At 35.2% G+C, this 26,053-nt stretch overlaps 1 protein-coding gene across 1 annotated transcript; it reads left to right on the plus strand.

Moving 5' to 3' along the window:
• Positions 1 to 4,057: 4,057 nt before the first annotated feature.
• On the plus strand, positions 4,058 to 10,869 carry LOC147074161 (uncharacterized). Its single transcript, XM_085944015.1, has 5 exons — positions 4,058 to 4,271; positions 5,727 to 5,869; positions 6,952 to 7,056; positions 7,933 to 8,025; positions 10,629 to 10,869. Exons 1-3 carry the CDS (start codon positions 4,104 to 4,106, stop codon positions 6,989 to 6,991), a joined length of 351 nt encoding a protein of 116 aa, XP_085800141.1. The 5' UTR covers positions 4,058 to 4,103; the 3' UTR covers positions 6,992 to 7,056; positions 7,933 to 8,025; positions 10,629 to 10,869.
• Positions 10,870 to 26,053: the final 15,184 nt, after the last annotated feature.

The raw sequence follows: 26,053 nt of genomic DNA on the forward strand, positions 1-26,053 counted from the left end.
TTCGGTAAGTAGATTGACAGCTGACATGACAATAGACAATTATTGACTTAACTGTATTCATCTCTCGGCCATAGACAAAACGTCTGCATTGTCACTGCGCCAACTTTACAGACGTACAAACTTATCTATAGAATGGCCAAAAATGTAACTACGAACAACAATAGGACGCCTTTTTGAAAATTTCATTCGAATGTCAGATTTTGCCCAGTTACCCCACCACCCAAAACTCCCAGCCTCTTTCAACAGCGGCAGGTGGAGGAAAGGATACAACCCTGATAATATATTCATAAGTGAAAAGATATCCGCTCAATGCACAAAGCAAGTGCATGACCCTATACCGAGAACTCAACACAGGCCTATCATATGTGAAGTTAACGTAATGATTAAACCAACCATAGTCCCATTCAAGAGACAGCTTAACTTCAAAAAAGCAAACTGGGAAATGTTCAAGGAAGATCTCGATAAGGCAGTAGATAACCTGCAGCCACTACCAGAGACTTATGATGAATTCATTGAAGCGACAAAGAGAATCTCTAGGAAGAATATTCCAAGGGGGTGCAGAACTGAGTATATTCCAGGAATGTCATCTGAATCAAAACCTCTGTTAGACAGAAATATAAGGCACTTTACGAAAAAGACCCTTTTGCTGACGATACACTTGAAGCAGGAGAAAAAGTATTTGAAGCAATATCTGAGGCACGAAAGGAAAAATGGTGCAATCTGGTAGAGAGCCTCGACATGAAACAAAACAGTAGGAAAGCGTGAAAAGTAATAAAAAACCTCAGTAACGACCCGACAAGTCCACCTCAAACCACTACGGTAGTCACGCCAAATCAATAATCGCCCACCAACTATTGATCAATGGAAAAACGGCTAGGAAAAAAGACAAAAACGTTGCGAACGAAAAAGTTAGAATACGAAACGAAATAAGTGAAAACAACTTTGTTCAAAGCCCCCTCACATTGTCAGAGCTAGAAAGCGTCATAAAAGATATGAAGAATCACAAAGCAGCCGGATTGGATGAATTGAGAGGAGAACAAATTAAACATTTCGGACCCAAAGATCTGCAATGGCTACTACAAATGTTCAATACATGCGTAAAAACTTTACGGATTCCCTAAATCTGGAGGAAAGCACGGGTAGTAAAGTTGCTCTTCTTAAACCAGGTAAAGAAGCAAATGATCCAAAGAACTTCCGACCGGTTTCGCTACTATGCCATCTTTTTAAACTATTTGAAAGACTGATCCTTAATCGCATCTCAAATTTCTTGGATGAAAAAATAATCAAAGAGCAGGCTGGTTTCAGGCCTGGAAAATCGTGCTGTGGACAAATTCTAAATCTAACACATCATATCGAAGACGGATATGAACGAAAAGAAATAACTGGCGTAGTATTCATCGACCTTACCGCTGGATATGACACGGTAAATCATAAAAAGTTATTGAGAAAACTTTATGAACTTACCGGCGATCTCAACTTAACGACGCTCATGCGGACATTTCTGCAAAATAGACGTTTTTTCGTAACATTACATGGTAAAAATAGCCGATGGCGATCGCAAAAAAACGGCCTGCCTCAAGGAAGTGTGCTGGCTCCAGCCCTATATAATATTTATACAAACGACCAGCCAACACCATCGAGTACAAGGCAGTTTATTTACGCGGATGATACGGCCGTAGCAGCTCAAGGCAAGACTTTCGAAGTTGTTGAAAATGAACTACTATCCGTCACGCTGGAGAAAGTCTCAGTGTACTACGAGAGCAACCACCTCAAACCGAACCCACGGAAAACACAAGTTTGTGCATTAATTTCATCTTCGGAACAAAGAGGCCAAAAGAGAACTACGTGTTACGTGGAGAGGCGATAAACTCGACCACTGCCCAACGCCGAGATACCTAGGTGTACTCCTCGACCGCACACTGACGTTCAAGCAACACTGCATTACTACAAAACCCAAAGTGTGCGCGAGGAACAATATTATAAAGAAATTAATCGGGTCGTCTTGGGGAGCGCAACCACATACCCTGCGCACGTCTGCCTTAAGCCTATGCTTTTCAGCCGCAGAATATGCGGCACCAGTATGGAGCGCATCTGTGCATGCCAAACATGTGGATGTATCAATCAACGAGACAGGTCGCATCATATCGGGATGCCTGCGACCGACCCTCGTTGATAAAATATACCTCATCATAGGCATAGCTCCTCCCGATATAAGAAGAGAAGTAGCGGCGAATGTCGAAAGAAGGAAGCAGACGCATGATCCCAGACACCCACTCCATGGACATCAAGCGGAGACCTCAAGGCTCAAATCCAGAAAAAGCTTCATTAAAAGGACAACGGAAGTGGATTGCCTCCCAGAAGAGAGTCGTATCCAGAAATGGAAAGAAAGACTCTGCAATTCTTGGATAGCGCCAACAGAGGAACCCTCGCCGGGACACGAACTTCCCTTCGATGTCTGGAAGGCACGAACAGACTAAGAGTCGGTGTCACAAGGTGCAAACAAACCTCAAGAAGTGGGGTGTCTTAACCGGCGAGGATGTCTCATGCGAGTGTGGGGAGGTGCAGGATGCGAATATGTTGGTTTGCCCTCGTATTGGGATTGAGTCTGTTGAGGAGGACCTGTTGAAGGCCAATGACAGGGCGGTCTCCGCTGCAACGTTTTGGAAAGGAGCGGTGTGATCCCGGACACGATAAGTAAGTAAGCTCAGTTACGAGCCTTGATTGGGTATTAGGTATTTATGTTAGTACAAAATATATCATACCATTTTATGCGTACCATACATTATTAAAAACAAATAAGTCGGTTTATGGCGATGTTAACCGATATTTCAGGCGTTTGTTATATGACATGTATTTGGGTCAAAATAAGGACACTCAAATGGGTTAAAATGAGAAACATAATCATTTATGTCATATCAATGATGCCAAATTAAAATACCTATAAAAAGTTTTTAAACTGAAAAAGTTTGACGGTTCAAGGAACCACAAATAGGTGTGCTTTGATATTATATTACTAATCTTAAGTTTTTGAATAATTATTTTACTTTCAAAGTTGGTAAAAGTGTTGTTGTTACAAGATGGATCTACAAATAAGACAAGTCAGTGTCTGCCCACACCGCTGAGAAGCCAACAAGCTAGCGACTATTTTGACAGAACGTGGTTCGTTTTTACCGAGAGGTCGCTACCACGCTCTACTGCGCAGACGCAGTAGGCCCACACGTCAGTGTGTAGCGTGTAAAGTTTACCGGCTTTCAACTTTTATCAGTAAATTGTTTACAATCTGCTTGTTAGCTTGTTCGATGTTGACACTGGGCGACTTTACATATAGATTGTAAATTCGCAAACAAGCAGCTCGTAAAGTAGGTAGCTCAGAATGTCATTGACGCATTACTGACTCTGATGCTCAACAAACTAAATAATTAAATTATCAAAAATCAAAGCACAGTCTAATCTCTTTGTCAAAAATTCAGCATTCTAGATCCAATCCCATCATTTTGGATATAAGTGCACTAGGAAGATTATAACGGGAAGGCGTGTGAAGATGTACCAAATGAAGTTTAGTATTAAATTTAATTTTTATAATATTATTGCAAACGTGGCAACACGGTGAACTATTTTTGTCTATGGCGAAATGTCTTACGCAGTGTTGCCAACCGTACTATAATTATAGTATTTGTACTATAATTTTGGTCCGCGTACTATGTACAATATAAAATAGGTATAGTACACCCAAAATACTATAATTTTGAATATCGTACTATAATTTAATATAAAAGTACTATAATTTCGCATTTGCCATTTCGCAATCGAGTGGTCTTCGAAAATTTGGAAATCTGCGGCGAAATATTTTTTCTAAAAAAAACGAGCCGACCATGAAAAATCGGGAACCTGCGGCCCGCGGCGAAATATTTTTCCTAAAAAAAACGACCCGACTATGAAAAATTGGGAAAATTTTCATTTTCAACAGATGACAACGCGTACTATATTTTATCCCCAAATACTATAATTTTGGAGGCTCTGTACTATAATTCCACTTTCAAAATATGGCAACACTGGTCTTACGTCAAGTCACGGCTGACGTTCTGTGTGCCGCGATCAGCTTGATGACCAATTGCATGCATAAAATGAATATTAAACACGAACGAGAAGACTCCGAACCTGATGCAGAAGAGAAGCAATGGTTTGAGGTACCTGTGGACCATGATTCAAACAGCCAGCTGCTTACCTACATAAAGCAAGAGGACACCGACGAGGCTGGATACACTTTTGAGGTTAGTTTTTCATAACGGATTGTTTGTTTTAAGATGTGTGTCGTCAGATGTAATAATCAGTGTAGGTATGTATTTTGTGTGATGAAAACTGCGTGCAAATGTGACACAGTTCCGAGCGGCCTACAACACCCGTATATATCCCCAGTTAGTTTTGCTGCTAACACTGTCCCTGTAGGTACTTATAACTATGAGTTTTCTTAACAATTGATACCACATTGTCATTGTTATTGATATCTTTGTCCACAAACAGGGCATTTATTTACATGGGACTCCGATAAATGAAACTAAAACAAAATACATTACTGTTCTCGACAGTACAACAAATGATAATATAAGCTTTATTATTGGCGGCGACGATTTTGAAACTGGATTCATATGTTTTTCTAGAGTCCGTTGTCACAAACACTAATAGCACAAGTGACCGAATGAACCTCGGATGATTTATTTTTGAATCAATGACATTAATATGGACGAATCACCTAGAAAATAAAATGACACTCACTTTGTGTCGGGTCTGCCGGATGGCGAAATTCATATTTTAATATCGGTATCCTACGCTCAAATGAACATTCTGCTTGCAAGCGGTCTGGCGACACTGCTGGGTCTGCCCATACAAAATTTCTGACTGTCAGGTTTCGACTCCACCGTTATTATTGTGTTACAAAATGCCAATGTGCCTAGTTAAAAATTGTAAAAAAATCTACTAAACACTCCAAGAAAGATGGGATATCACTTTTCATTTGTTAGTAGGTATTATTTATTATTTATAAAATGCCATTTTAATGAATGCAATTGAATGACAGAAACCATTGGACAGTCGCCTGTGATGCGCAGGGCTCACTTGCGTCTAATCTCCGAGAAGTCGTAAGTAACCGAGAATCTGTTTCTAACGCAATGAGTCATGACACTAATACGCCATTACAATAAAGGTTATATTACTATAAATTCTCGAAGCTTGTATCGCATAATGGAAACGGATACGTCATATGGTCACGTGACATCTACCTCTACATCTGTGAATGACTTTCATGCACAATTTCTCGTGCGCGCCGGGTATGAAGTGAGTTGTCCATTTAATAATGTCATTGTTTTGAATGGACATTGAGTATTCTTATTCAAAAGGTTAATAGCAATTGAATTGGCCGACATAATTGAGTACCTATCGACAAATTTCCTCCAATAATATTAATAATATTAAGTACTTATTTGGTTTTATTTCAAATTAATTTATATGTAGGTACTAGTTATGAATAATTGACATATTAACAATTAAAATGTTATCGTAGATTAGTACCTATTGTTTGCTATTTTGTTTAGTAAGTAGATAACGACAGACACTATGTACCCACATTGCAGAATGTAAGAGCTGAGACCCTTCAAGTATGTGGTCGAGCTACACACGTATTATCGGTCTTCTTAAAAATATGATTTATAACACAATATTTTGTTTTTCAGAATATTGTTTCGGACCCGAAAATAATAACATTGAAGTCAGACACTCCGCTAATTGACATCAAGACTGAGTTTATTGAAGACGTTAAATCCCCATTCAATTATGAAGATCAGCAACGGGTTCTTATTCGGAGCGAGTTCATCGGGTAGGTACTTTTATTTTATATACTGACAGAAATCGTGTAAGGGATAGAATGAACTGACAACACTCGAATACATGAATATAATATGAAAAATCAGTAATGCCAGTGACGACAAAATCTTCGAATACCTACTAATTTCTTTCTTTCGACCATGTCCGATCTTAATAGGATGATATTGTGCCGTCAAAAAGTAGATGTTTGTATTAACAGATTTTTTTACGAGAAATGGACGTTGCCACGTGCTCAACCTATGAGGTCCATACTCTGAAAATACAAACAGAAACAGAAAAAATAATATTTGCTAGACCCAGGATTCGTACTTAGACCCACGATAAAATAGGCCGATGATTAAGCAGCTCGGCCATCGTGGGCCCAATACTAATACCTAATACAATAATTAAGTGTTGATAATTTCGATATACATATTTGCCTTTTATATACTTAATGGTTTTTATAGTTTTCTTATCTGTTCTGCAACAATTTAAAAACTACTAGATCAATGTTTATTAGGTATACTTCTCGAGTAACACAATCCGTAATGTAATCGAATAGCCGTGGAGGGATGTTAAAATAAGGTGGGGGAAGACAATGCATCACCACTTGCTAAAGTGATCAGATAACAAACTATAACTGCTCAAGTCTAACCGTCGTATATCCCATTGATTTACCGTCTGTCTTGATTTTACAACGTGAATAAATGAGGAGGGATGTTTTATTAATAATACCAAAACAAACTTCTTGATCACCGTTCAATGTCTCAGTCCTACAAACATTTTGTTTGCTAGGGTTTTTATCTGCCATCGTTTTGGCCAAACCGAATCCCATGTACACGACGTACTTACCCCTCAGTTGTCACCCTTTCCTTACAACATGCAGTACTTTCACCTTACGCATGCTTCTTCATGCGGTGGCTGCAAGCGAAATAAAGGCCCGCACGTCATGATGTCTGTTCTAGAACAATCTCCTACCAGATTTTCCAATACCGATAGTATATCACAATCCGATTTGTTTTATTTTATAAATAGTTATAAATAAATTATTGTTGTTTCAGAAGGCCATTAAAAAAATCTGATATTAATTTTCAGGGAGTTGATTTCAAAGAGGAGTATGTTGAAGACACAATAAGCCAAAGCATTCATGAGGTTCCAAAACCCGGTTGCTCTTATTCGGAATGCACACCAGTAAACCAGGTAGATACACAATATTCTAAGAAACTTGAACAATGTATGTACGTACTGATATGGAGAAGTTTTGTCAGAGGTTTTTTTCAACTTTGAAATCACATATCGGGGCAAGTGAATAATAAGGTTATTTTTTTTCTTTTCACACGAGATGTTCGGACATTAATGTAGATGATATGGTTACTTCCACAAACGTGAAAGTTTATGTAATAGGTGTCAATATTTCACGTGCACTTTGTTATTGTTAGGAGTATACTGTTTTATTAATTAGTGAACTACGGATTCAGGGCATGTGAATGCAAAATATTTTTTATCCTTTTCGCACGAGGTATATTATGGTAACTTCCGCAAACGTTAAAATATATGTAATAATTTCACCATCTGTAAACTGTAGTCTTATTTCAATAAAGATATTTACGTATGACTGACAAGGTTTAATGTGTACTATTTTTATGTCGGATGTTCATAGCCTACCTCCACCCTTTGCCACTGGGCCCCGATTACTATTGTTTGATAAAAATACATGGGAGACTAGTGTTTTATTATGAATCCCCATTAGGTCAAGTGCATACGTCATGTAGCCAGATTCCGTATAAGTGATATCTTAAAGTCTTACGCATACCTTAGAAATCTGCATCGGATAATAATATATGTAGTGTTGGGAACATATGCAATCATCTGAAATTATATATTTAGGATCCATGCGGATTTACTTCAAATAAACATACTGATATAACTTTTCAACACCCATTATTTCTCTAAATTTTTCCCTCTCTGTATTTAAATATTCTTACATATCTTTAAGGTGTGTGATTTTTTTAATATTATACTCTGATATACCTACATAATATATTGTTTAATGCAAAATACTCCTCGTTCTTTTAGTTGATTCCTGCAACTGCTGCCATGACATATTTCGCTCGTCTCGGATTGCCAGAGAGGATCTTAGAAGTACAGGAGCCATACAATGAAATACAGGTTGACTATCATGATATTAAAAAAGAATTGGGAGTATATAGAACTATCACGAATATAGGCAGTCGCACTGCTATACTTAGGAATTTACAATCTGACGCAACAGATCCCAAATTATTAGTAGCCGTAGTAAAGCTAGAAAAAAAAATTGTTTAATAACGTAAATTTTGTGTGCAGTTTTTGTTTTGATTTTTTTGCATCGTTATCTCTATTGAAACTTCACAAAGCGTGTCATAAAAAATCGATAATGAATATAACAGAAAATTACAAAACCATTCAATCTAATTTCAAAAATCTTAACATAATGAATCATTCTGGTGAAAAGCCATTTAAATGTTCACAGTGTAATTACTCTTGTATAACATCTAGTAAGATGAAAAGGCACACAATGATTCATTCTGGAAAAAAGCCATTTAAATGTGACCGATGTGATTACTCTTGCATACATTCATTTGTAATGAAAATACACAAAATGATTCATTCTGATGAAATGCCTTTTAAATGTGCCAGATGTGATTACTCTTGTATACAGTCTGGTGTAATGAAAATACACAAAATCAGTCATTCTGGCGAAAAGCCATTTAAATGTTCCAAATGTGACTACTCATCTAAAAAATATCGTCATATGAAAGTACACAAATTAAGTCATTTAGGTGAAAAGCCATTTAAATGTGACCATTGTGATTACTCTTGTAACCAATCTGGGGCAATGAAATGGCACAAAATGACTCATTCTGGTGAAAAGCCATTTAAATGTGACCAATGTAATTACTCTTGTAAACAATCTAGTAATATGAAAAGCCACAAAATGACTCATTCTGGTGAAAAGCCATTTAAATGTGATCGTTGTGAATACTCTTGTATAACATCTGGTAATATAAAAAATCACAAAATGACTCATTCTGCTGAAAAGCCATTTAAATGTGATCATTGTGAATACTCTTGTATAACATCTAGTAATATGAAAAATCACAAAATGACTCATTCTGCTGAAAAACCATTCAAATGTGACCAATGTGATTATTCTTGTATACAATTCAATACGATGAAAATGTACAAAATGACTCATTCTGGTGAAAAGCCATTTAAATGTAATCAATGTGATTACTCGTGTATACAACCTATGCAGCTGAAAAACCACAATATGTCGCATTCTGATACGAAACTATATAAATAAGATCAGTTTAATATCTCATGTGTGAAATCTAATATGCTTGAATTAAAAAAAAAAACTTTTGTGACAAATATTGGTATAATACATCTATTTTACTCACAAAAAAATTACATCTTATATTGGCGTACATACAACTATTTATTTAGAATTTATATGATCGTTTATTCTCAAATTAAATAGAAGTATGTTGATTTGAACCTGTAATTCGGTATAACATACTTAGGTCAGTAATTAATGATTATGTTCATTATAAGCAATGCTATTAGTTGCCGATATAAGTCTTTTGGTAATTATCGAAAAAAACAAACTGCATACTTTTCTAAAATGATTTCTATAGATCATTCGTGTTGAGTCATTGCGGTGCCCTATTTCTATAATTATTTTAAAAGAAAAACGATAGCTGCTCTTCGAACAAGGTGTATGAGGGTAGAATACTTAGGTATATAACGTAGATTAAATTAAATAGATAATCGTGGAGTTTCTGCCAAAAGTTGAAATGTCTCGTATTCATGTTATGATGAAGTCATTGCAAAATGAAAGTTTTAAATGCTCTCTAAAATCAGGAATAATGCTAATTTATTTGTGCTTTATGTGTATGTTCTTTATGCAGGATGACGTTGATTTGTTTTATAGCATACATATTTATATATCTAGACACTCAATCTGTTGCCCCACGAGATGTATCGGTTCTTGGAAAAAATGAATAACTTTTAGAAATAGAATAGCTTCTAATAATAACATCATATTTGATGTATAAAGCCTCAATCAAATATATCGATTGTTTCTAAAAAAATATTTTTTCTACCAAAAAAATAATTAAAAATTTAATTACAAAATAAATAATAAATAATGTAGGTTAATAATATTTCGTATTTTTTTTTCTTTTAATAACGACACAGCGTTTATCTTTATTTCACTACCTATTGAACCTCAAGAAAACAAAACCATTACTAGTATAAAAAATAGCGACGCCAGACACCAACACAAATTTGTCATTAACAGAAAACCAATCAAACGTGCGACCCATTATAGATATTTAGGTAAAAGGTTTAATGAGAAATGGGACCAGTCTCAGAAAATAAAAACTAGAATTGGGATCGCAAGGAGTGCCTTTCTCAAAATGAATTGCCTCATTAGCAATCGGACTAGTTCTGACACTGCGTATGGTGCGTTATGTTCTCTCAATTCTTTTCTATGGTATGGAGTATGGTCGCAAAACCAAGAGATGTCACGGATACTTGAAGCATTCGAGATGTGGCTGTATAGACGCATCCTCAAAATTCCTTGAACTGACCGGGTGACAAATGTTGAAGTTATCAATCGAATGGGGAAGGACCGAGAAGTTCTGCATAGTATCAAAACTAGTAAACTACAGTACCTCGGCCTCATTATGAGAGGACAAAAATACAGCATTCCTAACTTGTCATTCAAGGAAAGATCAATGGTTAGCGTAGCAGAAGACGGCGCCGCATTTCGTGGCTTAAGAACCTCCCTGATTGGTACGAGTGCAGCTCCAGTGATCTGGTCCGGGTAGCAGACGACAAATCTAAGATCGCCTTGATGGTGGCTGACCTCCGCTAGGGGATGGCACGATAAGAAGATTGATTTGTTCCTTGGGTGTTTCCTTACATTTTTGTAATGCTATTTCTGTAATAAAAATCGCGTCCACAATTATTTGTTTTTTTTTTTATTTTAATAAACCGCTCCTACATTTTTAACTCCTCATAACTGGCCCAAACTAGGATACAACAATTGTCATAAATTATCTGTGAAAATTTAATACGAACTGCTGTAAATATTTATCAAAATTCATTCCAAATATTGAACATGGTCTGATACAATTTTATTGTCCATCTGTTTTTGTTTCCCGGCGATGATAGGAGGCACTGTTCATATTTAGATGTCCTTGGTCTATACCAGGCTACATTCTGGTATAGAACGGTTTTTTACGTCGCGTTTTTCTTACTCTATACGATTTTATTAAACACAACCATAGTTATCGTGCTCTTGTACGGAACAACCATTATAGCGCATTCTTTAGCTCGAAATAGGACAGCGTGAATACAAAATAATGACAAAGAGTAAGGAGACATATTGACATACAGTTTTTTTTGTACGAAGTTTTTATTAAGTACAAAAAAGTATCTAAGTATGACAAGTTTTAAAAAATCAAAAAAAAATGTAAATTATTTTAGTTATTTATATAAATATTGTTAATATGTACAATAAGTAATATAAATTATTCAGGAAAATAGTAATTATGGAAGGATAAAAAAAGTTATGTAAGAAATTAAAATATAACGTAAGTAACTACGAGAGAGAAAAAATGTTTATTTTTATACATAATAACACAATTTATATTAAAAATATGGAAAGAACAATCATAATGTTAATAATTATTTTATGTTAATACAAATAAATCACATTTTATTCATTTTATTGGATTATTGATAACACAATTTACATTAAAAATATGGAAAGATCAATCGTAATATTGTTAATAAATATTTTATATTAATACAAATAAATCACATTTTATACATTTTGATTATTATTATATATATTTATATATTATTTTGATGATTATTGATAACACAATTTATATTAAAAATATGGAAAGAACAATCATATTGTTAATAATTATTTTATGTTAATACAAATAAATTACATTTAATTAATTTTATTGGATTATTGATAACACAATTTAAATTAAAAATATGGAAAGAACAATCATAATGTTAATAATTATTTTATGCTAATACAAATATCTCACATTTTATTACTTTTATTGGATAGTTTATACACCAATCGACTATTTTTCCTGCCTTCGAAATATATGTGGAGCCAGTATTGATTGATGTTTTCAAAATATTTTTTAATTAATTTCTTGTCGTCTTCTCTTTGCACCTTTAGATGGAGAATACGTTGATCGTACATCATTTTCATCATGTGTAGTCGAATTGGGATTATTTGGTTTTTCATTTGTCAAGGTATCATTGTCCATTATGATTTCTGGAATGGCGATTATGTCATTACAATGCACTGAAGTGGACGGAATCGCAATATATTGATAATCATTGCGGTATATTTGTATTGAATCAGTTTGCGGTTTCGATATTTCATCCATTAATTAATCCAAAACTTCAAGAGATGCGCATTTAAAATATTCGTCAATATCTGGAGCACTTGATGCAAACGAAATTATACTGGGACAGTATTCTGAATAGCTAGAATTGTAATCCTTATCTGTCGTATCGTTAGAATCTGTAAAAACAAAATATAAAATTATAATTTAATACTCTAATGTATATACCCCATGATTAAAAAAGTAGATAACAGAGTGATACCAGTAAAAAACATTCCTAAAGATGAGTTTAGAATACCTAACCTTATACAACGGCTTATTTTTCAGAAATATTAAAACTTAAATCTTTTCTAACATCTCAATATTTCGTGGTATTGAGAAAATACATAGATCGTCTGCTACATATATAACAAAAAAATAGGTTTTATCAATATAAAATGCAATATAATTCAAATACTTATTCCCCATAATTTACTACGAGGGTGGGTCAATAATTCCTTAGAAAAAAGCATTAAAACAGTTTTTATTTTTGTATTTTTTTTTTATTTCTCAACATAATCTCCTTGGAGCTCAATACACTTGGTTGGACGTTTCTCAATTTTTTTTAAACCGTCAGAAAAATAAGTTTTCGGAAGGTCCTCAAAATAAGCATTTTTCCGATCGATGACTTCTTCATTTGAAAAAAAACGTTGTCCACTTAGCCATTTTTTTAAGTTTGGGAAAAGGAAAAAGTCACTGGGAGCTAAATCTGGCGAATACGGTGGGTGGTCGACCAATTCGAACTTCAATTCTTCAATTTTAGCCATTGATCGTAAACATGTGTGAACACGGGCATTGTCCTGATGAAAGAGGATTTTTTTCCTGTTTAAATGAGGCCGTTTTTCTTCAATTTTGTTTTTTAGCTGGTCCAATAAAGATGCATAATAATCCCCTGTTATTGTTTTTCCTTTTTCCAAATAGTCAACGAAAATAATTTCACGTGCATCCCAAAATACAGTAGCCATAACCTTACCAGCTGATTTTACGGTTTTCGCCTTCTTTGGACATGGTTTGCCTTCGCAATCCACTGCTTTGACTGTTCTTTCGTCTCGGGAGTATAGTGGTGTATCCATGTTTCATCTAGGTACAGTCACAAAGCGACGAAAAAATTCATCCGGATTGCGTTGCATGAGCGACAACAGGGCTTTAGAGGCCACCACCCTATTGCGTTTATTGTCGACTGTGAGCAAACGCGGCACCCATCTTGCAGAAATATTTTTCATGCCCAATTTGTCATGTAAAATAGAAATGACGCTACCTTTTGAGATCCCTGTAACCTCAATTATCTCACTCAACTTTAATCTTCGGTCACTTAACACCATATCGTGGATTTTATTGATCATTTCTGGTGTAGTCACCTCTACAGGACGTCCTGAGCGTGGTTCATCCTTTGTTGATGTACGACCACGTTTAAATTCATTTAACCAGTTATAAATAGTTGCAAGTGAAGGAGCAGATATGCCGTGAACTAAATCCAACTCATTTTTTATTTCCTTTGCTGTTAACCCTTTTATATTAAAATGTTTAATAACAGCTCTAAACTCAATTTTCCATTTTTCCATTTTCCACAAGCAAATTTTTTTTTTAAATGTACGAGAAACACACAACAACCCGACCAATCTGATTGAAACTTCGCAGCATACTGAATCGGTAGTGCCGCTGCATGAAAACAAACCGCTTACAGTACTAGTCGCGCCACCTGTCGGCTTTTCTAAGGACTTATTGACCCACCCTCGTACCTATGAGGGTTAGTTTCTTCTACTTTGATTGGATAGTGTTATAAAACTTATAAACCAACACAAAATCTTTAAAAAAATAAAATCTTCTATTGAAGCATAAAAGAACGGTCCTATTTGTTGTGAAATTATGTCAAATAATATTACATAAATTGTATTATATTTTAATAAGTGGTTAATACACACACAGTTTCTTAACCAAGAATCGAATATTATTTTAATACTCTTACGTTGTTATAGTGGTTATATCATATTATGCTTACCTATGACTTCATCGTTGTCAAGGGATTCTTCATTCACCATGTTTTTCACATTGCAGAATACGCCACTTGCTTCATCCAATATAATATATAATATATAATAATATCCAATATAATATATAATATATAAAAAATAAATAAGTATAATCTGTAAATCAATACACAAGCACATTAGATACCATGATTTGGTAGATATTCATAAAATATCTCATTTAAATAGTAAAGTAAGGTTATACACGGCACTCATTAGAAGCCGATTAGATTACGGGAGCATGTTTTACCACTCCGCTGCCGAAACTAATTCGGTGAGGCTAGACCGCATCCAGTCCAAAGCATTAAGAATATGTGGAGGATTTATCAGGACAACACCCATTCACGTGCTCCAAGCGGAACTCAGCGTACCACCATTGAATGTCAGGAGATGGGCACTGGCTACCAAGACATGGATGAAGTGGAAATCTATAATAGATAACCCCATATTGGCAAAGGTGAAACTCCTATACAAGCTCGTTGAAAGCAATACATACTATGAGAAAAGAAAGCTCCCACTACTGGTAGGAATCCTTAAAGCCACAGAAAGTTGGGAGGTATTAAATACAAAATGCCTAGGTATGTATTCGCTGAGGAGGCCAGTTGGTACCTACGACCTCAGCTCTGTTATCCAACTAGAGGTCAAAGGAATAGACAAACCAAAACGGAGCATAGTATCCGATAAAGCAAGAGAGCGTGTCGAAAAAATGCTGACAGAGAGGTACGCAGGATGGAGCCACCTTTATACAGATGGATCCAAAGATCAGAATAGAGCAGGAGCAGCTCTTGTGATACCAGAAGTAGGTATAAACAAGAGCTGGAAGCTAAACCCAGCAATACCAATAATGACGGCGGAACTCATCGCGATAAACGAAGCAATTAAATACACTTTAAGCGATGATTTCTCGGCGCAATCTGTTGTCATTTTAACAGACTCCAAAAGCGCTTTACAACATCTTGCCGCAGCAACTCGCTCACATAACAGTAAAACCATAGCATACCACATCCTTGACCAGATCGACGCCAAGAAAAATAGAGGAAGAGATCTATGCCTTCAATGGATCCCATCGCACATGGGCATTGAGGGAAATGAAAGGGCAGATGATCTGGCAAAGGTAGCCGGCCATTCAGGGGTACCATATCAGTGGATACCAGAAAACCTGGACTGGAATGAGGCTATAAAGAAAATGTGCCATAGTATGTGGATAGATTTTCACCATAGGGCATCATTAGAAAAGGGGAAATGGAGTAAGTCGATTCTACCAACACCACGAGAGGTGCCCTGGTTTGTAGAGTCTTCTTTGACGAGGAATGAGCTTAAGTTAATACTGAGGCTAAGAACAGGGCACACCATGGGCAAAAGATTTGATGTCCTCATGGGAAGAAGCGAATCGCAGCTCTGCGATGAATGTCATGTTTTAGAGGACATTGTACATATAGCACTGCAATGCCCCAAATATGAAGTTCACAGAGTACAGCTGCGAATTGCAGATATCTATGAGAATGTCGACGAATTGAAGGGTGTCCTGGCGGTGGGTAAGACGGAAGAGCTAGGCAAAATTGTAAAGTTATTTAACAGAATAGGAGTGAGGACCTGATCGACGGATCCCCTTCTAGAAGAGAAGAGGCGATATGACAGCGAGTCGCAGTCAAAGCCTCGGTAAAATCACAAAAAAAAAAAAAAAATAGTAAAGTAGTTAGGTATATAAAAATACAGATAAGTATGAATTACAATGAAGAAATGCACAAAATTAAATTATTTTAGAGGGTTGGCGCAAACCAGCAATCATTGCGTTATGCATTAAATTTATAAATTAATCAACTTAATATTAACATAAGCTAATTGGTTATCAAATAGTATTTTCTTTAAATAGTGGATATCATTATCTAAGCGTTTCATTATAAACTTTCAAAGAAACAGGGTTTAATATCAATTTTCATTCATATCTAATTCTTTTTTATTTAGGTACTTATACAAAATGTAAACTCTGTCCAATTTTACTAGGATTAAATAGCTAATAACTTTCATAATAATAAAACAATCATAATCAATAAGTAAAAAGTATGTAAATGTATGTACTTACCACTCTCACCACTACTAGATTTTTCAAAATTAATTGATAATTTATTTTGAAGTCCACCCGATGCTAAATGCAATATATGTTTTGCGCGATCAGACATGGTCTAAGTACTAATTAAATTTTAAAGAAAATAACGATAATTATAAACCGTTGATCATAAAATAATATAAATAAATACCAATTAGGTCACTAGTCATAAACACAAAGATTACATAGGTAGGTACTTAATACTTATTTGTAAGTAATGATAAAAATTCTCAGTCGCTAATCAATGGGAAAGTTAAACGAAGAAATTATTCTGAGTTCATTTCACCATCTACACGACGTTTTATTTGTTTCATCTTTTCCTAAATTTCTATTATAATAATATATAGGTATAATATAAGGCACCAAGCCCAAAAATTTAAAATTAAAAGAAATTCTTCAATATTTATGTAGAAACGAATAAATGCTTCTTTGACTGCATTTTGTATATTTTTGTTAATGTTTTATTGCGGCCATAAATGCGTCTCTGTGAAAGCCCGCCTAATACTTTTAGGCCATCCCGCCAAATAAAATTATTTTCCCAGGATACTTAGAAGTGAGTAAATTTAATAATTTTGTCTACGAGACATATTTAAAGTGATAATATAATAACAATACTGGCTACATTGTCATAATTGCAAAAATATTATGTACATGTGCTGGACTTAGGCCCACATTCAATAATTTAATGTTTGAATTTATTTTGATCTTAGCCGAAGTCATAATATTATTATAAAAAGGTAATATTCCCACAAAATTTTATCGGTCTTTTGTAAAAACTCACTATTTCGAAGTGTCATAAAAAGGATTACCTATTTAACTTGTTTGTGTCATAAATATCAGTCCAAAATTACTATGTATTCCATTACACAAATAATAAAATTAAGTATCTTTACTAGGTATTTGTTTTCTATTAAATAATAAAAATTGTCAAATTTAGAAATAACATTACCGACTATTTTTGTAGGAATTTGTAATAATTTCAAAAGCAATTTATTTTATTAGTGTAAGTACCTATATTATGTTTTCCTACTAGGATACATGGTGGTATAATACGTATCGAAATTATCGGCAGAGTGCATAAAACGTTTGAGCTGAACCTTTTGTTGGTTTAAATAGCAGGGTGTTTAGTCAACGTGTGTTTTTAGTCTCCAATGTAAGCATTCAAATTTTTATGTCTTGTTAATTAACAGAAAATCCGAAAAATTAAGATTCTTACAATCTGTCACAATAATGACGTATATGTTGACGAACACACACAAATACAGAAAAAGGATCGAATGAATAAATGAGCAATCAAGAGTCTGCGGCGTATTTAGGTATGTCCAACCCTTAAATTGAGATGGGCCGGACATAATATATCGCAGATGAAACGACCGCTGAATGAATGCAATAATCCAGTAGTTTTAGAGGAACGTAAGATAATTAGAATTATAATAATATGCTATATTGACAAGATATTTAAGTTCGATGAAATCACGTGCCCGTGAAAAATAATTAACCAAAAAGAATGGAGAAAGCGTGAGGAGGCCTTTACCACAGTGAATAGAAACAGGTGGATTGATGAAATAATATAGTTTCACAAATTTTAATGCAAATTAATTTGTTTTCTACGAGGAATTTATTTTATACTAGCTGAAGTACCCGGCTTCGCACGGGGTCGCTTCGTGGTTATATTTATCTTAGATATTTGAAAAATAATAAGAGGTAATTATTTCTTTAATATTAAAATATCTGTGTAATACAATATGGCAATATGAAAATAATTATAATAGGAGTAAAGGTCAAACATAAGAACACTAAATTAAAATCGAATCCAAAATATGAAAACGTTATTAATGTTATAAATATGTAGTAAAAAAAAAATCAAAATTGGATGGAACAAACAAACAACAAACTTTGTATGTTATATAATAATAATTTAGAAACCGCACACAACTGACAAAAGTTTCATCGCAATCGGATGAATGGTATAGGAACGCATACGAATAGTAGAAGAAGATGATTTTCTAATTCAGAAACCTTCGTGGGCATGCGCATGACAACTCACCAAAGTTTCATTGCAATCGGATTAATGGTATAGGAACGCATACGAATAGAAGAAAATGGTTGTACTAATTCAAAAACCTTCGCGGGCTTGCGTACAACAACTGGTCAAAATTTCATCACAATCGGATGAATGGCATAAGAACGCATACAAATAGAAGAAGAAAAAGATGATTGTAGTAATTCAGAAACCTTTGCGGGCAAGGGCACAACAACTCACCAAAGTTTCATTGCAATCGGATGAATGGTATAGGAACGCATACGAATAGAAGAAGAAAAAGATGGTTGTACTAATTCAGAACTCTTCGCGGGCGTGCTCACAACAACTGGTCAAAATTTCATCGCAATCGGATGAATGGTATAAGAACGCATACAAATAGAAGAAGATAGAATAGAAGAAAAAGAAAATAGTTGTAACAATTCAGAGACCTTTGCGGCGTGAGCACAACAGTTGATCAAAATTTCATTGCAATCGGATGAATGGTATAGGAACGCATACGAATAGAAGATAGAATAGAAGAAGAAGATGGTTGTACCAATTCAGAAACCTTCGCGGGTGTTGGCACAATTACTGACGAAAAATTTGTTGCAATCGGATGAATGGAATAGAAACGCATACGAATAGAAGAATATAGAATAGAAGAAGAAGAAGAAGAAGATAGTTGTACTAATTCAAAAACCATTGCGGGTGTTACCACAACCAGTGGCGGCCGGTGACAAGAATATGAGGGAGTGCAAAAAAGACTCACCTATTTATGCAAGAAGTCCATCCTCCGATCCTTGGATTTTGAAAACACGTCAATAACACGAATATTAAAGTCTGGTATTGACGATATCAATTGTTTTTCTATACTAAGCATCGCAAGAGCATTTAGCCTGCCTTGAGACATGGTATTTCTCAAAAATGACTTAACCCTCTTTAAAGTTGAGAAACAACGCTCACTTTCCACTGAAGTCATCGGAATTGTACAAATTATTTTTAATAGGGTAACACTTTCACTTAATACTTCCAGTAAATTATTATTAGTGAAAAGTTGAAGTATCGACAATGCTCCATCAGTAACGTAGAAATCTTCTCTACTGTATAAGACTATTAGTTCATTTTTAAGTTTAAATTTGTCAATAATGTCGTATAATGTGGTTACCGTATTAAAATCTGTAGTTGGAAAATTTGTATGATAATCCCGGAACATTTCACTAAAAAACAATTTGGCTATTACTAAATGACCTTTATATTCGAAACGATCTTTCGCTTGGTTCACTATAATGTCGCATACTTCATTGCATATTACAGAATGAGGTAAATCATTGGGACGACGTTTTTTCGATGGTTGAATTTGTGACATATGATTATTTTGACGAATACATTGTATAGCACGCGTAGGTAAAGTGTTCAATGTCCATATTTATCTCCAACACGTCCTTTGACCTCGATTGAAGTTGTTTAAAAAGTATATCACAGTTTGGCATAATTTTGGCAAAGAAATCTAACCAATAGCTAAAATTGTCTTCGTTTAAATACCGTAACAACATTCCAGCTTGATTAATGGTATCGGCGTCTAAATTTTCAGATTCTAAAATGTGTTCCATGCACTCTTTTAACTGATCGCGATAAGTATGCACAACAGTAACTGTTCTTATATTGAAATTCCACCTCGTTGTTGGTGCTGCTGGTATTTTTCTATGAACTATTTCTTTCAAGATATCAGTTCGCTTCGCAGACCTCGAAAAAAAAATTGGAAACGCTCGTAAATTAGCAAAAAAGTTTCGGACTATGGTGTTAGCTGAAACACTTCTTTCCATTATCAAATTCAATTGGTGTGCATAACAATGTATGAAGTGTGCGTGTGGATACGAAGCTTTTATCAAAGCCTGTACACCACCTAATCGGCCACTCATCACGGATGCGCCGTCATAACTCTGGCCAATTAGTTGTGCTTGTTTAATGTCGAGAACTTCTAGTTCTTTCAAAATTTCAGATGCAATACCTGCCGCAGTGTGGTTTTTCGGCGTCATAAATTTCCAGAATCGTTCATGTATCTGTCCGCGTAGTTCATACCTTATGACCAAAACAAGTTGTTCTGTAGTAGATATGTCCGTTGTTTCATCTGCTTGTATAGCTACAAACTTGCTTTGTGATATTTCATTTTTAATTTCGTTACGGCACACCTCTAAAATCGAATCTAAAATGTCATTTTGAATCGTTTTTGACGTACCCTTAAAAACACTATTGCTCTCCAAATGCTGTTTCATGGCTATGTCAATTTCCGAGACAAAGTCAATAAGCCCTCGGTAAACACCTGGATTATTTGAATCTGCAGATTCATCATGTCCTCTAAGAGCTAATTCAAATGCACCACAGAACTTCACACAGTCAATCAATCTGGATAAAATATAACGATTTTTGTCAACACGTTCGTTAAATTGTTTCACAGATAAACGGTACCCTGCATCCAATTGTGAACGTATATCTATTGCTCCCAAGACTGCAAGTTGCATTTCATTTAAAATATGTTTTTCTGAACCACTGTGTTTTTTGATTTTTACTGACAGGTGGACCAAGTCTTGAATACCATGGACCGTCCAGTTAACATCTCCGCCGAACAACAGACACGGAAAACAAAATAGGGTATTAAGAATATTACATCCGCAAAGCCATTGTGTTTTTGAGTACTTTGCACATTAAATTTCCGATTAACAATCTTCGATTTCACTGTACACTTTTGAATTAAATTTATACATGGCAAAGGACGGCCTGCCACTTTAATATCAATTCGTTTGGAAAAATCGTGACGATTGTCCTTAATAGGTATATGCAACTGAATACACGGTACTCATTGTAAATACTATTAAATCTATATTATAAACCCAACTGTCGAACGATCAACCCATAGACTATATCAACCAAACTAACAGTCGTGAATATGATTATATTTTTGACACAATATGCATCGACATGAAGTTCGTCATTTCATTATAATAATTAGGCTTCCAACTGTACCTCGACGCGTCGCCTGAGTTATATGTAGGAATATTCATATTGGTTTGTGAGGTTTGTGTATAAAGTCCAAATGACTAGCTTATGTGTGTGTGCTTTCGGCCGGTGCACTGTACTTGAAATGAAAAGAATATGAAAAACATCGTTTCCAACGAAGACTCATGTAGTCTTATAGAACTTTGGTGATTTTGATTCTACAAGCTTCATTTCTTTTGTCGCTGTGGTTGTCCGCTATAAATGTATGCGTGAAAAATGTGCGTAAATTCAAGGAACACTTCGAATAATGCTCCTGCATCGATGGAATTATTACGTGTGTATTGGTCGCGTCTCATCGACATTGTTTTTTCGACATTTGTGTGTATGGGTGGATGAGGCGAAGTGTTGAAACGCTTGCGTCACCATTGTTCGAAAACGCGCGGAATTTAAAATGAGTGATTTCGCATAAGTTTTCGATATCGCATTTTTCTGAATACATGGGGGTTTTATATTACCTATATATTTTTATTTAATCTATGACGGGAGTGCACTGCACACTTTGCTCCTTTACTAGAGCCGTCCCTGACCACAACAACTGACGAAGGTTTCATCGCAATCGGATAAATGGTATAGGGACCATACGAATAAAAGAAGATAGAATGAAGAAGAAGAAGATGGTTGTACTAATTCAGAAACCTTTGCGGGTGTAGGCACAATTACTAACGAAAATTTTATTGCAATCGGATGAATGGAATAGGAACGCATACGAATAGAAGAATATAGAATGGAAGAAGAAGAAGATGGTTGTACTAATTAAAAAACCATTGCGGGTGTTACCACAACAACTGATGAAGGTTTTATTGCAATCGGATGAATGGTATAGGGACCATACGAATAAAAGAAGATAGAATGAAGAAGAAGAAGAAGAAGAAGATAGTTGTACTAATTCAGAAACCTTTGCGGGTGTTGGCACAATTACTGACGAAAATTTTATTGCAATCGGATGAATGGAATAGGAACGCATACGAATAGAAGAATATAGAATAGAAGAAGAAGAAGAAGATGGTTGTACTAATTCAAAAACCATTGCGGGTGTTACCACAACAACTGATGAAGGTTTCATCGCAATCGGATGAATGGTATAGGGACCATACGAATAAAAGAAGATAGAATGAAGAAGAAGAAGATGGTTGTACTAATTCAGAAACCTTTGCGGGTGTAGGCACAATTACTAACGAAAATTTTATTGCAATCGGATGAATGGAATAGGAACGCATACGAATAGAAGAATATAGAATAGAAGAAGAAGAAGAAGAAGATGGTTGTACTAATTAAAAAACCATTGCGGGTGTTACCACAACAACTGATGAAGGTTTCATTGCAATCGGATGAATGGTATAGGGACCATACGAATAAAAGAAGATAGAATGAAGAAGAAGAAGAAGATAGTTGTACTAATTCAGAAACCTTTGCGGGTGTTGGCACAATTACTGACGAAAATTTTATTGCAATCGGATGAATGGAATAGAAGAATATAGAATAGAAGAAGAAGAAGAAGATGATGATTTTTCTAATTTAGAAACCTTCATGGGTATGCATACAACCACTTGCCAAAATTTCATTGCAATCGGATGAATGGTATAGGAACCATACGAATAAAAGAAGATAGAATGAAGAAGAAGAAGAAGATGATGATTTTTCTAATTCAGAAACCTTTATGGGTGTGCATACAACCACTTACCAAAATTTCATTGCAATCGGATGAATGGTATAGGAACCATACGAATAAAAAAAAATATAATGAAGAAGAAGAAGAAAATGATGATTTTTCTAATTCAGAAACCTTTATGGGTATGCATACAACCACTTACCAAAATTTCATTGCAATCGGATGAATGGTATAGGAACGCATACGGGACAGACACACAGACAGACAGACATACAGACAGACAGACATTCATTTTTATATATTAGTATAGCCTATACTCTTCCCGCAAGTGCAAGCAATAAGTTTACAAAGTTTTATCGCAATCGGATGAACGGTATGGCTGCGCATTAAATACGAACAAACAAACACAAACACACAAATATTAATTTTTATATATTAGATTAAGTAATATAATATTTTCACATTCGGATATAATACTACTGACCAGTTTTTAATTATTAATGCGTATAAATTCTGAAAACATCAATCTTTTTCGAAGATATACCAAAACAAATTACGAGTCTTATGTGATACATCAATATAAAACATGGTGTCTATTCAGATATCCGTGAAAGAGCGTAATAGCAAGTATTATGAGCCTCTTATTCGAAAGAAAGAGCGCACGACACGTTGCTTATTTAGATATGACTATACTTTTCGGAAATTTCTGTGAATACAAATTTAGTCGACGCAATATGTTGATATATTGCACAATCGTCGAAAACCTAACTTTCTCAATTTTTATGCTAGAGACCTGAAATTTTCACTAGACATGCACAAAAAATATGGTAATATAAAAAGCGAATAAAACCTAAAACGCTATTTTCAGACTTACAATGGTTTTTCAAGGGGTCGACGATGTGCAGATTTGCATACTCTATTAAACGTATATCAAAAGTCATTTTTTTCAATATGTGGACTTTACGGCGTTTGATATCCATCAACACATATAGAAACAGCGATCATGTCTACATTGATTTGATTTAGTTTGTCAATCGAATCGTAATTAAACAATACCAATACTGGGAATCCAAAAATCACAGATTCTTGCGCATATGTTGTATAATAGCCATCACGACTATTTTCATTATTGGTGGAAGTATTCTAAATATCACCAAATGATTCAACATAATATTGCATACACAGCTTCCTACTAACACACCTTGGTGTTTCAGCTGAGCTACGACACCTAATTCCAAATCCGATACTTGATGGAAATGACCATAGACGTTATTTTTTCTGCGATACATTGATTTGAATTCTTTATAATAATGCTTAGAAATTAATTAAAGTATCAACATTGGAAGTAGAGTGTCAGCAGGGCCTATCAAAACCCTAGATCTCTTCCAACTCTTCGGATCATAATATAATGTATCTCAGCATTTGTTAAAATAGGGAGGCTCCGATTGGAGGGCCATTTAGCAATTATATACAGTGCTCAACCGCCATGAGGTATTGTGGAAAACTGATACCTACTCTGGTGGGATGGATATTAAAATTCTGGTGCTCGGATGTCTTTCATTTTTGCGGATTTTCGTAGAGGGAGGAAGCACAGGTGAATTTAACATGGTAGGTACTGAGAAGGGAGGGAGACTCGGGTGGTCAAAATGAAACGCTCGATCGTCTCAACAGAGATCCATTTAATGCGATAGACGACAGAAATATTGGGTTACAGTGTTATTTATAGCAAATACAGGTTTAGTCATAAAGTTACATATAAACAAGAACATTCAATCAATTATTATATTAGGAATTTACATCGCCAAACGTAGTGACCTGAAGGGGTTAATCGATCATGCAGGTACAGCACACATTATATTGTCATAGGAACACGTCAAATCACAAGTATCAAATCGAAAATCTTACTATCATAAAAAAAAGAAAATTATACACTAGTCTATCCATATAATATAATACGTCCGATACGGGGCTTCACTTGAGGGCACGGCGCCAAAGATACCCAGTTTGGCAACCACAGTTCAAACCTGTGAGGACTCGACTACACGAAGCTACTTGCCAATCTTTGATCCTGACTCTCTCCAGGGACTTGGAAGCTTTTTGGTTTTCTGAGAGGGTGTATTTCTTGTATTAAAGATTATTATGTCTTATGATTGGCCCACAGATGGCAGTGATATTTCCGAATAGAATTATTTTAATTCAAGACCAAAGATTGGAAGCCTTCCAACACCTGCTAGTCATGCCGGTCTGGTTATGTTAGCCGTTGAAACAGCCAGAGATAAGCGGAGCCCTATATCTATACGTATTTAATGAAAGATTGTGCCATAAACTCTTCGATTACATAACAATTGCTTCCGGCGAAATCCCCTTTTTGCAGACGGGAGGAGGGGCTCGGTTCGCCAGAAATTCGTCCAATAAGGTTAATTTATTTATTAGGATGAATATCTCCGCGTATGGCAACGGAATAGAACACAAAAAAAAAAAAACAAAACTATAAAACGAAAAGCTCAATACGCGGATCGATCCACTTACGCGGGATGGTTCGCGCCTTAGACAAGTACGCCTCTATCTTCTTTTTGTAGATGGTAGTGCGCTTGCGGATAATAGCGGTAGTTACGAATCAGACAAATGCCACACTGTAAAACTGAATACGGTAATTATTCCATTTGGACATTATTTAACCTATCATGGCACAATCTGACATATCGTGATATTACGGGTCTTAATTATACCTCGGGCTACCCGAACAATCTTAATTTCTACACACGGGTATGGCAATATTCGAATTAATAGAGCGGGAATTAAATTTAAATACAACCACGGAATAATTTAACGCACACGTAAATCGACAATACAAAACCTTTAAACATTATGGGATCCTATACACTACGAAACAATTACACTATGACAATTAAA

The sequence above is a fragment of the Rhyacophila brunnea genome, unplaced genomic scaffold (genome assembly GCF_057557595.1).
Source record: "Rhyacophila brunnea isolate RB1 unplaced genomic scaffold, BYU_Rbru_1.0 scaffold_16, whole genome shotgun sequence".
NCBI classification, from domain to species: domain Eukaryota; kingdom Metazoa; phylum Arthropoda; class Insecta; order Trichoptera; family Rhyacophilidae; genus Rhyacophila; species Rhyacophila brunnea.

Bases quoted from the DNA above. Each gene is read 5' to 3' on its own strand.
- LOC147074161 (XM_085944015.1), top strand. From the start codon at position 4,104: ATGACCAATTGCATGCATAAAATGAATATTAAACACGAACGAGAAGAC. The intron at 4,272-5,726 runs GTTAGTTTTTCA...TTTGTTTTTCAG, and splicing joins AGGCTGGATACACTTTTGAG to AATATTGTTTCGGACCCGAA. The intron at 5,870-6,951 runs GTAGGTACTTTT...ATTAATTTTCAG, and splicing joins ATTCGGAGCGAGTTCATCGG to GGAGTTGATTTCAAAGAGGA.